The sequence below is a fragment of the Pseudochaenichthys georgianus genome, chromosome 21, assembly GCF_902827115.2.
Source record: "Pseudochaenichthys georgianus chromosome 21, fPseGeo1.2, whole genome shotgun sequence".
NCBI classification, from domain to species: domain Eukaryota; kingdom Metazoa; phylum Chordata; class Actinopteri; order Perciformes; family Channichthyidae; genus Pseudochaenichthys; species Pseudochaenichthys georgianus.
The window spans coordinates 8,110,798-8,123,699 of record NC_047523.1 but is presented as its reverse complement, the minus strand read 5'-3'; the positions used below and the strand labels follow the sequence as shown (position 1 = coordinate 8,123,699).

The 12,902-nt window shown below is 45.1% G+C and overlaps 1 protein-coding gene across 1 annotated transcript in view; it reads right to left on the bottom strand.

Annotated features, from left to right (window-relative positions):
* The window catches only part of LOC117466882 (collagen alpha-2(V) chain-like), a 60,529-nt gene that overhangs the window by 21,005 nt on the left and 26,622 nt on the right, over window positions 1-12,902 (bottom strand). The window contains 34 exon segments of the mRNA XM_071207127.1: window positions 180-480; window positions 677-784; window positions 902-955; window positions 2,069-2,176; window positions 2,289-2,342; window positions 3,051-3,158; window positions 3,237-3,290; window positions 3,394-3,501; window positions 3,741-3,848; window positions 4,396-4,557; window positions 5,228-5,281; window positions 5,414-5,437; window positions 5,439-5,468; window positions 5,638-5,745; window positions 5,889-5,941; window positions 6,006-6,087; window positions 7,983-8,036; window positions 8,213-8,239; window positions 8,465-8,572; window positions 8,903-9,001; window positions 9,088-9,132; window positions 9,274-9,327; window positions 9,468-9,521; window positions 9,610-9,663; window positions 10,284-10,337; window positions 10,432-10,530; window positions 10,626-10,679; window positions 10,789-10,887; window positions 11,001-11,054; window positions 11,601-11,708; window positions 11,850-11,903; window positions 11,997-12,095; window positions 12,178-12,222; window positions 12,505-12,603. Of these exon segments, the coding sequence (XP_071063228.1) occupies window positions 180-480; window positions 677-784; window positions 902-955; window positions 2,069-2,176; window positions 2,289-2,342; window positions 3,051-3,158; window positions 3,237-3,290; window positions 3,394-3,501; window positions 3,741-3,848; window positions 4,396-4,557; window positions 5,228-5,281; window positions 5,414-5,437; window positions 5,439-5,468; window positions 5,638-5,745; window positions 5,889-5,941; window positions 6,006-6,087; window positions 7,983-8,036; window positions 8,213-8,239; window positions 8,465-8,572; window positions 8,903-9,001; window positions 9,088-9,132; window positions 9,274-9,327; window positions 9,468-9,521; window positions 9,610-9,663; window positions 10,284-10,337; window positions 10,432-10,530; window positions 10,626-10,679; window positions 10,789-10,887; window positions 11,001-11,054; window positions 11,601-11,708; window positions 11,850-11,903; window positions 11,997-12,095; window positions 12,178-12,222; window positions 12,505-12,603 (2,776 nt within the window).

Genomic DNA, 12,902 nt, shown 5'->3' with positions numbered 1-12,902 from the left:
TTTCTCAAGGCCGCCTAGTCTGAATAAAAAAACAATTTCAGAAACCCTATACAGTCTCATAGAGCAACAGCAACAGGAAGACAAAGGAGTTCATGTCAGTTCTGATTGGCCCACAGTAGGTGTAGAAGACAGATTCCTGTAACATATCTACAGCACATCCCCTCTGTCTGCTGACTCACCGCTGGTCTTGGCGGGGTAGCATCTCTTCAGGTCGTCACAGGTGCGGGCCGGGTGCTTCTTGGTGCCGTCGGGGCTCTTCATGCTGCTGATCTGGCTGCTGAGGGCCTTCAGGGTGGCCTGCACGCCGGGGTCCACCGCCTGGATGGTGGAGCCGTTGCTGTTGGGCATGGCCTCGTCCTCGCTGAACTCTGGAGGGCCGGAGTCGTAGTCGTGAAGGCCGCTGAAGAGGTAATCTCCGGCAGCAGTGGGGGGTCCTGGGGGTCCGGGGGGTCCAGCGGGTCCAGACTCTCCTGGAGGCCCCTGAGGATTAATGGAGAGGTTTTATTCACTGGTCTGTGTGTACTGCGATAACGGAGTATAGCGTTCCTGTTCCCTTCTAACTGAACATCTGCTGGAAACATGTCCAGCAGTTGAATGATGTCTCCTCACATCTGCCTTCTTTTTACCGTTTACTGCCATGGTTTTATTAGTTTAGCTCTGCATAGAGAGTAAATACCTCGGGTCCAACTTCTCCACTCAGTCCTCGAGTTCCAGGAGGGCCCATGGGTCCGGGCTGTCCGATGTACCCTTCCTTTCCGTAGGGCCCGACGGGTCCTGGAGGTCCCTGAACCACAATCATGTTACATGTTAGTGATTAAACCAGGAGTTGGGTTTTACAGTGACTTCTGGTGTAACACTCAAATAGACTGTGTGTGTTCTGCGTGGTTGAGTTGATATTTACCCTGGCTCCTCCTGGTCCGACGATTCCTGAAGCTCCCTGCTCTCCTGTTGTACCCTAAAGTAAGAATTCAATCATTCATAAGCTGTACACACATCATGTACCCACACTGCTGGAGTTCAAAATGCTCCCAGGAAGCAGAGGTGTGCCATCGCTTGCTGTCGATGAGCCTCAGAAAGATACTGAAGCAGGAGACGCTACATGTTGGAACATCACCAGACAGCTTAAGACTATTTCTGAAAACCCTAATGGAAGATACCCGACCCCAAGTTGCTCCTGTCGGCAGGTCTTTGTATTGAAGTGTATGACGGCACCTTGTGGAAGTGTCAGCTAAAGGACATCTATATCCCTGCTGCTCTAACATGTTCGTCCGTCAGACATCTTGTACTGGCTGCAGTGAGGTCCTCAGGATACCCGGACATCAGATTTTGAGTCTACTTTCTATTCTTTGATACTGAAATGAAAGCGTGGGAATGTGGTGGAGCTTCTCTTTAACTGCAGCACGAGGATTTTAGCATAAGCTAGCTTCATCAACTCCAGGGGGAAATCTGCAGGAGAACTCCATTTGGAGCCTCAACCCAAAACACATTACACTTTGACTTATCATTGTGTTCACTATGTGTGACGTATGCAGGGACTACATGATGTCCAAGCGCAACACTTGACTTAGATAAGAAGTGTGTGCTCTGCTTGTCCTTGGTGTGAGACTAAATCAAACCATTACTGAAAACATGAAGTATTTCCAATACATCAAATCAACTGACTCATTTAGTTGCATGTGCTATTCAGCTAGTTTGCCTGATGTTCCAAGGTTTAGAAATGAACCCAGCCCAGACTTGGACTCACTCAAACCAAAGGATCCTTGTTCTGATATCTTACAAACAGGCTGAGAGCCGGTCAGAGAGTTCATCGAAGTCCGTTCCACTACATCCATCTAAAGCACAGTAATCAAGCTGGATTCAGAGGACTCTCAGTGGGTCACTTGGTGCCTGAACTTTGCAGCATTACAGTTGAGGCATACAAAACGGAACTGAAATAGTTTAAAGTTGAGTTAATGCATTTACACTTTGAATTGCTTGCCCACTTCCTCTGCATTTCAAACACAGTGGACAGGAGGTCATCTGAGAGGAGCCGTCACTCAGGTCTTCACTGTCAGACTGGGTTACTTACTGGAGGTCCAGGAAGTCCCTGCAGACCGGTGAAGCCTCTGTGTCCCTTCTGCCCTCTCTCTCCGTGGTCTCCCAGGTCACCCTTATCTCCTCTTGGTCCTTGGGGTCCCTGAATTAGAACGATTGAACTCATGTCATGATCATTGATTGGAAACGGTGAAGTTCTTTCCATGTGTTTAGTGTGCATTAGTGCGCCATGGAGCTGCGTGATGTTGACTCACCACTAATCCTCTCTTCCCCGCGGAGCCAGGGGGGCCGAGGGGTCCTCTGGAGCCCTGCAACATGAGTGACATCATTAGAAATCCCAGAGGCAACACACACCCCTGCCAAGCTCTGTCTAAAGACTGCTTCCTGTACCCCGAACACGTGGATCGGTCTCTGTGTGCAGACCTGATCCAAACCTGGCTACGCTTCAATCAGATCCTCCTGCAGAGTGTAAGCATGTGTTGTTGAAGTCGTCCTGCTGATGGACGCACACACAGAGCTGTCCCCATGGTCCTCTGCTTACATGTGAAGCTTCTCCTGAGGTCTGAATGGTCTGATGAGTCTTTCTTTATGAAGTCAACTTTCTGTATACTGTAAGTTGGTAGTGTGTGTGTGGCAAGTGGGAGAGCAAAGAGATTTTTAACCGCAGTTAACTTGGTTGAGATATTGGCTTGAAAGGCCAAGCGTCAATACATATGGATGAAACAGAGTATTTAAATAAAACCATGATTTTGCAAATAATTACATCTGTACTTTTCAATAAATGCTGACTTTTTGACATCCCATTGTCTTATAGGAAACGTTTGGACAGAAATAGTACCAACTTGTTATAATATTGTGTAGCCTTGTCTTTTTATGGAACCATCCAACAGTATACCATTTAATCAGAGAAAACCCTCGAAAGAATCGTTTTAATGTTGATTTAGGTTTGGTGTTATGAAAAATCTTAGTTTAATCATTTAAAAATCATTGGTTCTGCGGTAAGAAAGCCCACTCACAGCCTCTCCTCTCTTGCCGGCATCACCCGGAGACCCCACAGGGCCTGGGGTGCCGGGGAGTCCCTGAGAACCAATCAGACCCTCTGGACCAGAGTCTCCTCGGTCTCCCTGTAAGAGAAACACCATCAGTCACTAACAGTGTGTAAAACAACACAGGGGACACCTTTCATTTGCTTTGTCTCTTACTCTTTGTCCCAGATTTCCATCTTTGCCTGGGGGCCCGTCGGATCCGGCAGGGCCCTGAGGAGCACAGAGGCAAACATTAGGAGAGCTGTCACCATTACAGACGTGCAGCCTGTGTGATGTCTGCTGAGAAACACAGCATATTTCGATGTGTACTCACATCAGGGCCAGGGTCCCCACGAGGTCCGTTAGCACCTGGTACACCGACTGGTCCTGAGGGGCCTTTGTCCCCTGAGGGTCCTGTCAAGCCCTGTTTTCCTGGAGGCCCCTAAAAAAAGAAGCAGACAAATCAAAATGCAGCAGTAAAAAGACGTATTTAACAAACTGTAACTCACTTGACTTCAAGGGTCAGAAATGTATGCAAATTAGTTTAAACTTAAGAAAATTCAGATTTAACCTTCAAGATGTCAAGATTCAAAGGTTTATTGTCATTACATCTACAAAACTATGGTGTAATCATGTAAAGTTCAGAACAATTTGAATCCATTTTCAGACTCAGATACTGACCCCGGTTCCTGGGAGGCCGGGCATCCCGCGCTCCCCCCTCTGACCAGGAAGACCCACAATGCCTCTCTGTCCTGTAGTTCCATCTGGGCCTGGGGGACCATCTGGACCCTGAAGGACAAACACAAGCAGAACATTGAGTAGATCCACAATAAATCTAATTCTTTATATTCCATTTAGTAGTTTTAGCAATATATGGGTTTGTTCATGTATAACACTACAAATAATCCAGTAGTTTTAACGGGCACAGATTTCTTCCAATAGGAAGATTGTGATTCAACAGAATGAACAATTACAACTCATTATTGCAGTACTCTGGTATTATTCCTGCATTTCTTCACTTTAAATAATAGGTTCCATGTTTGATCATTATTAGTATTATTTACAATGTTGATAAATGTTCTAGGATACACATCTGTTTACATGTTTTTATTTAATCACATAATGAATGTTGCTATTTATTGTTGTTATATTGTTTGTTATACCTTACATATTTAATATGCTTATTATTCCATTACTGTATGTTAGTATATATTCCTATTCTGGAATGGAAGCAACACAATTCCCCTGGGATTGATCAGTCATTTCTGATCTGATTCAGAATGTAATGAAACTAACTACATGTCAAATGGGCACAACAAGAAGAGCATGTTCTTACCGTGGGTCCGTCCTCTCCAGAGTCCCCTTTGTCTCCGGAGCTGCCGGGGAGTCCGGCTGGTCCTTTCTCTCCTTGTCTTCCGTTGGATCCATTGTCTCCACGGAGACCAACAGGACCCTCTTTACCAGGAGCTCCCAGGGGTCCGGGCTCTCCCAGTGGACCCTGGCAGGAGATGGAAGTGTTGATGAGATAGAGCAGTGTTTCTCAAACTTTTTCATACCAAGGACCACTTAACCGATCAAAAAACACTCGCGGACCACCTAACTCCACAAATATCCGAAATCACACCTTTTTTCTAGAACAGATTACAAATCGCCTGAAAATGGTACAAACAAGTGGCAACATGTGTGATGAAGGTGTTGCGCTGGGCTATGTCATACAATCGAAGTGAAACTTAAGCTCGCTCTATTGCGGAGATATTCCCACGAGAGTGCGGAAAACTTAAATGTATTTATTTATTTCAAATGTGAAATGTTACCAATATACTCACGGACCACTAGGGGGCGATCACGGACCACCAGTGGTCCGCAGACCACACTTTGAGACGCACTGAGATAGGGGCATGCCTTAGACAGCGTGTTCAAACAACATGATGTGTGTGTACAGCCGCTCAGCTGCTGGGTTAGTGTGTGTGACTGAATCAAAATGTTTGGCTGCAGCCCTGGCTTTAAGACATGCGGTGTTTTGTATTAGGTATTAACTACCACATCCAGCAGAGTTGTTTAGGGCTAATCACTGACAAACCTAAAACTGAAAAGAATCCCCCTTGTATTTAGTATACTTCAAAAAACTGAAATTATAATTCTTCCTGTGACCTTAGGGCAGAACTTACCGTGGGGCCTGGGGGGCCGACTCGTCCTGCAGATCCGGGGAAACCAGTGGGGCCCTGGAAGCAGGAAAGACACACACTGCTCAGATACTGCTTTACAGGCCTTATTACAGAGGGTGAGAGCAACAGCCTGCCTGTGCTCAGGAATCACCTTCTCATACGATTTGTGTAATTATGAAATGATCTTACAGGTGCGCCCTGAGTTCCTCGGCCCTCCTTTCAGTCCAGCAACGCCAGTTGGCCCCTACAAAAGAACAACACTGATTAAAAGAGCTATTTATCAGTGTGTTTGCAAAAAGTGAAAGCTGACCTCTGGGAGCACAGTATTAAATAGCTGCCTGTATACAAATATCACAGACTTTTAAAACACATTTCTCAGGAGAATCTTTATCTTATAGTGTCTTTTAACTCACAGGAGGACCGTGAGCACCGGATAAGCCTTGGGGTCCTGGTGATCCAGCATCTCCCTTCTGGCCTGGCTCTCCAGACTCTCCCTTCACTCCAGGTTGGCCGTCAGGACCCTGTAAACCGTAACGTAGTATTACAAAAAATACATAAAAACGAGTTGAATCCGTCCTCACTTTTACACCTCCTCCTGGAGAATCAAAGAGGTCTATTAATAATATTCAGGGTATAAAATATGTGACAGAGAATGAGTACTTACAGGAGTTCCAGAAAATCCAACAGCACGATGGGGCCGGGGTCCTCCTCTTGATCCTGTTGTAGGACAGAAGTTACTTTAATAAAGTGCTCTAATAAAGCCACACACATTCTGTATCACCATCATAAACAGGTCGGGGTCCACTCACTGGCACTCCTCTGGAACCTGCAGGTCCGTGTGGTCCTTTGGGTCCGGGCTCTCCCTGCAAAGATATTAAAGGTTTACTGACAACAGGTTCTCTCATCGAGCCTGTGCAGCTACATAAATCCTGAAGATGCAAAGCAAGCCAAAGCCTGTACTTAAGCCAAGCAAATAAAAACAGAGGGCATCCTGGGAAATGACGCTCTCCTAAAACACAACTTGTCATCACCTTGAATCATTGTGATGAGAATAGCAGCCTCTTAACCTGTTGAGCCCTGAGCCTGTTTTTCAGGCCTCAGGCTCGAAATGACATTCCCAGAACAAATGATTATCTTCTTCTAAACGGGGGTAAATTAATCATCTTTTTACTCAAAGTAATGATAAACCTGTGAGTTGGATGTAGAAAAGTCAGAATCAATATAGAATTGTTTTATTTTAAAGTAGATTCAGATTGAACATAGTAAAAAAATGTAAATTATATTGTCTATCCAAAAAAAACATTACTTATAGTGAAAACCACCCTTGAATGATGGGATGGTAGACTAAAAGCTTTCGGAATCCAAAACTGCAACATATAAGTACCCTGTATCAAGATTGATGCAAAACAAGTGACATTTTACCTTTTTAGAGAGGTTTAGCAACAAAGAAACACAAGTTATTGAATTAAAAATGGAAAGATGGATTATTCAGTAATCCTTTCAAAGTGACACAGACACATTGGATGAACCTATGGATTAACCTTCAGTAGCATTGTTATCGTTTTAATGCCATTGAACACAACTTTTGATCAGAACAACAGCAAAGGTAAGACAATGTCCCGTGTTTGCTCCGTAAAGCTACGTTATGCGATGTCTGGGTTTGCTTCCCATGTCGCGAGCTTTGATCGCTCAGTGATGATACTTATATTTCTGGAATCTGTGGAATCTCAGCTTTCTAATCGATATCTTGTTTGTGCAGATCCTGATAAGTAATAAGGGCTATTTTACGTTGAGTTTCTGTGCTAAGTGCCGTTTAGCATTTTTTCGCTCAGGGCTCATTTCTTGTGGACTTGTGTTTTTGTTTTTGGTAATGTTTCTTATCGTCAGTTAGCTGAGTTTCTTTCCCGTTAAGTGGGTATGACATATTAATAGTTTATTACATGTTAAGAAGCCCTGAGACAAGACGGGGGCCTCCAGGTTTAACAGGAGGAATACTTCACTCCCAAAATGACTGTTGTGTATAAAAACCTCCATGTTCCTTATTCTGATGTACATTTTGCAAAACTCTATCAAACACGTTGTGCTGTGTAACACTGCTCTCACACAACTTGTGCCCGTGATATCTACTATTTTGTTTTTTTTATTTTATAACAGTCATATGCTCACTTCTTCAAACATTGTACATGACATGCGGCCGTTCTTTTAACTGGGCGTTTAGGGTTCGATCCCAACCCGAGGAGGTTCAACCATGTCGATGTATCCTTGGGCAAAATACTTAACCCTGAGTTGCTCCCGATGGCCAACAGTGCCTGTGAATGTGTGTGAATGTTAGGTCCTAGAGCAAGGTGCCCTGCTCTGTGTGACTGGGTGAATGACTTGATAGTATGTCAGCGCTTTGAGTGGTCACAAAGACTGGATAAAAGCGCTATATAAGATACATTTTGCCTAAAACCCAACTTGTTTAAATGCTTTTGCATTAATATCAGGCACTTGTAGAGGGCACTTTCTCCCAACCCCCAACTCCCAAGAAGTGAGCACAGGACTACTTAACGTTTACAGATTTTCACGAGTGTTTTGGATGTCGGCTGTTTTTAAACGTGGTCCCCATTTGCTTTCAATTTATCAAGACTTTTGTATCTTATTCTTTGTCATCATGTACTGTAGGCATGCCAGAAAGAAGTCTAGAGAACATGGGTTGAGTAACTAATATATAAATGATTATTTGATATGTGTGCTGGGAAGAAAAGAAAGACTGTACCTTTTCACCGCTGGGTCCCGCAGGTCCTACCGGGCCGACAGGACCTGGACCTCCCTGTGGACAGAGAGCAGATCAGGGGGTTACCTTTACTTGGTAGGTCAAGTCAGAGCGCACACTTCTTAGCACAAGCTGTGACGAGTCCTAATGTGCACCATCAGCATGGTTCCTTGTTATGGTTGTGAGTGGGAGATGTGTGCTTACTCTTGCAACCGTCATTTCCAGCTGTTTCATCTGATCCTTTCCTCACCGAGGGCTCCCTACACACAAGACAGGAAAACAGGTGTAAGACTCCTCTTTTGCTGCCGTTGGCAACAGATCTCATTTGCATTCATTAAAGCCAGACACGGAATACACTGAAAAGTCAGATCTGTTGGATGTGACTTAAGAACACGTACAACTTAAACACATTTTGCGGTCGAGATAAAATGATGTGTACTTTATAACATAAATGATCATAATGACGGAGATATCGATGAACTTACTCTGTCACCTTTGGGCCCGGGGGAGCCAGAGATGCCTCTCTCTCCTGGCATCCCCTGCAGACCTGGAGGTCCCGCGTCACCAAGGGCCCCGGCAGGACCAGGACCACCCTTCAGGGACAAACACACACAGAATTAAACAAGGATCCATTACATGGTTCAGCAAAAACACACTGCCCACTGACATTTACTTTTTTCCATTATAAACTTTTATATTGTTTATTCTTCATTTTCAGCAGAGGTTATTATGCTCTAGTATAATAGTACAACAGTCAACACAGTGAATACAAGTTGTCTGCCAAGACGTAGGATGAACATACAGTGTATTTTCCCCTGTAACTTTTACTCATTGCTTTTCATACGATCCAGACTTTTGATCAGCACAATTATCAAAGAACTATAATACTGTCAGTTCTTTCAGGGGATGCGCCTGCACTCTACCTTTGGACCATCAGGACCAGGTGCACCAGGGATGCCTTTAGGTCCCTGCATGCCTGTAGACCCCAGCTCTCCTCTCTCTCCGGGTATACCTCGCTCTCCCTGAGGAAGAAAAAGCATCATCCTCAGTCTCAGGGATCCTACTTCACCGACTGCCTGAATCAGTTAGTAATGTGGAGGTCACCTACCCGTGGTCCAATTTGTCCGACAGCACCAAGCTCCCCAGGAATACCCTGACAAAAGGAATAATGGTAAAGTTGAGTCAAACACTATCAAGCTCCTTAGAAACCATTCAATGTTGCACATGGAGAATAAAGGAATGAGCTTCAGTTCATTTCTCCCGAAGCAGCATGTATAGCTTGAGTCACACTCACCAGGTCACCTGGCTTTCCAGATTCTCCAGGTGGGCCTTGGTTTCCAGGCAACCCCTACAAACACAACACATAAAGAAGTGACCGAGTCCTCCAGCACAGACTGAGCTCTAACCATGTGTTATCATGTCTACTGTTCCAAAGGCGTTAAACAACATGTTGGAATGTTAATCTACAAACCAAAAGGTATGACTTACCTGGAACCCATTTACACCTGGAGGTCCCTGCTCTCCTCTTTCTCCCGCGACTCCCTTTGAAAGCACACAATGAATCATCAGTCACTTGTACTAGCAGTAAAGAAAACATTAAATTGATGAAAAATGCAGAAATCCGACTTACAGCTGGGCCGGAGGGGCCAGTAGGGCCCACTTCCCCATCTTTCCCAGGAGGACCCTTTGGAGAAAGAGAGAATGAACAAACTGCCCATTGCCCATAACCTTTAAGACATAGACAGGAACAAGCGGTATTCAAACTATTAGAGTCAAAAGATACCTGCAATCTAATCTTTGTTTACTCCGGTTTACTGTGTCTGTAAAGCGACCTTGGGTCCCCTGAAAGGCGCTATATAAATCTAAGTTATCATTATTATCCCTTTGCACCAAGATCTAAATGACCTTATTATATTCAGGGTTTTGCTCGCAGCCCTAAGCGTTCTTAGAAGGATTGTGTTGTGAGAATGGCTCCCTACAACCGCAGCTGCTGTCGATGTGAAACAGTGCTGTGTGTTGAGGTCCAGTAAGGAATACATACTGATTACTGAATCCTTTAAACATGTATTTGTGGTTTAAGATCAGCCGTGGTAGTGGCATTTGTCACAGCTAACTGCCTCCATGATGTCGAATGAAGTACTGGTATCAGTATCCCTTTAAGGGTACTGGTATTGGAACTGGTATAGGAATTGTTGTCATGATACCCAGCCTCTCTACTGATTACAACTACTTATGACTTCCCATTCCATGCTGATAGCAAGACAAAGTGTACAACAGCATTTTTGATTGGTGAGCCGTACTCACTCTTTGACCTGACACTCCTGCAGACCCTAGTTCTCCGGTCTTTCCTGGGTCCCCCTTTAGGTGGAAGAACATTATGTATTAGAAACAGAGCAGGAGATAGAGACTGACCGGCTGCATTGTAATGCAATGAGTGACTATGCAGCCTTACATTGAAGCCCTTGGGGCCCGGTCCTCCCATGATTCCTGCGGGCCCTCTGTTTCCGATGGACCCTGAGGGGCCTGGACGACCATCTTCACCTGGGGCTCCCTTAATGAAGGAAACACACATTTAACTCAATGATGTAATATGGTTTATCAAAAGCCAATGTGAAAGTGTGACTGTGTGTGAGTGCTGCAACCTACCAGTGGACCTGGCTTGCCCTCTGCTCCCTGGACTCCGGGGGTTCCAGTGAGACCCTTTCATGAAGAGAAAGTCAAACTATGAGCAGCGGAAGTATGTTCGACAGACAAACAGTAAAACAATAAGTGCAGTGGATCAAATGTAATGCCAAGCTGTCAGTGTTACCCTTGCACCGGGCAGACCAGGCTCTCCTGGACGCCCTGGGTCGCCTACTGCAGCTTTTGGCCCTGTGGGGCCAGGTGTTCCACGATCTCCTTGAGCACCCTTGAGGAAAACAAAAGATGATGAAGTCCTTGATGGAGTGTCAAAGCAAACACCAGTAGCACCATCTTGCGTCATCAGTTTGAGTCATTATAGTAAACGGTAGAGGACAGTACCTTAGGTCCTGGCAGACCATCAGCACCCGGGAATCCTCTGTTACCAGGAGTTCCCTGAAAAGCAATGTTTCAGGTTTACTCCAAATACAGCGTTTGTGCTACAAAATGTTCCAAGTTCTGTTAAAGTTGAACATTTAAGCAAAACCATTTAGTTAGGTTCAGGAAAATCTGCTGGTTTGAGTTCAAACAATGAGCTCAAAGTCAACGTCGTCTTCTGGATTCACCGGGACGTGAACACTGGTCTCCGGGTGAAACAGTGTTGTTTGGACACATCATGACATCAATGCCCCGACTTGCTCCCTATGTGGAGTTTTCACACTTTGTACCATATCACCCGACCTTTGCCCTCATCATAATAACTACAGCCTACAGCACACCACTGCGCGTCCATCTTCTTCTCTGGATGTACTTTGTGTAAGGTCATTGTCAAGTTGACCTGACTTTCAATCGGTGGCAAGAAACCACAGACCTACCTAATTATAATTCATTGGAAAATGAATGAATTGTCCTCCTCGTTCAAATGATTGCTTTTCTTTCTCCCATGTACTGAGATCTCCCTGCTTTGAAGTGCAGCTCTGATGGAGGAGTGTGCTGACTCACTCTCTCTCCGACGGGACCTAAGGGGCCCAGAGAGCCGGAGTCTCCACGTTGTCCTCGCTTTCCCTCCTCACCCAGCGGTCCGAGCGGTCCCTGGGAGCCTGAAAGACCCTAAAGAGTTGACGCACAAAACACAACATGGTCAGTGATGAAAAAACACTATTACAGTTTGCTTGTAGTGAGTCATCAGAGCATATTGGACTGACTCAATACAGCAGCATGGAAAGATATGATTAGGTGTAGATTGCTTACTGGTTCTCCTTTGGGTCCAAACTCTCCTTTAAATCCTCCGATGCCAACGTCTCCCTGTAACACAAATGTGACTTTTCAGCAATCGTTTAGTTCAGAACGTGCAGCAATGCAAAAGGCTAGGATCTTCCAAACTTAAAGGCAGTTTACCAGTTGTCCCTTGATACCAGGCTGCCCGGTGCTCCCCTGAGGTCCTGGGGGGCCATGGGGTCCAGCATGGCCTCCTGCACCTTGTGGACCCAGATTACCCTGTAAACAGGAAGCTGTGTATGAGTACATTCATCTGATAAATAGTGAATAAGCCGTTAAAAATAAAGAGCTCTGTACGTACCACGGGTCCTTTGCTGCCGGTGCCTCCATCTGTACCCAGGGGTCCCTGTGACCACAACATGTCTCACATTAGATCATCCAAGCAGCAGCATGTTGACATGTTATCAACTATGACAATGTTTCCATCAGATTTAAATCAACCCCAGATCAATATCTGGGGACCATTATTTGCCCTCTCCACCATATCTCCATTATTTGTCATGATGGTAATTGTATTTTTTTCTATTGTTTTTGAATAAATTCTGTTTAATTGAATTTGTAAAAAAACAAAAACAGCTTCATTAATAACTTTATTATGAGGAAATGTGTAATTAAGGTAAGACATTACCCTGAGGCCGGCTGGTCCAGCTCTGCCCAGATGACCGGTCTCTCCTCTCTGTCCTTGTGGGCCCTCTGGCCCCCGGACCCCTGTGGGGCCAGCTTGTCCCTGTGGAACAACAAAGTGCAGTTAATATGCAGAAATGTGACACTGGTAGAATAGCATTTGAATTACAAGCAGATGATGGGAATGAATAATATCAAACGAAAGCGTAAAGTGAAAAAGACCAATTTAGGGCGGTGCTGGCTAAGTCCATAGGGACTTGGCCTGGGAACTGGAAGGTCACCGGTTCAAGTCCCGGAAAGTGCTACTGAGGTGTCCCTGAGCAAGGCACCGTTCTCTACGCTTTCCCCTGGGTGCTGCACATAATGGCAGCCCACTGCTCCTATCACTATATCCTTTTATAG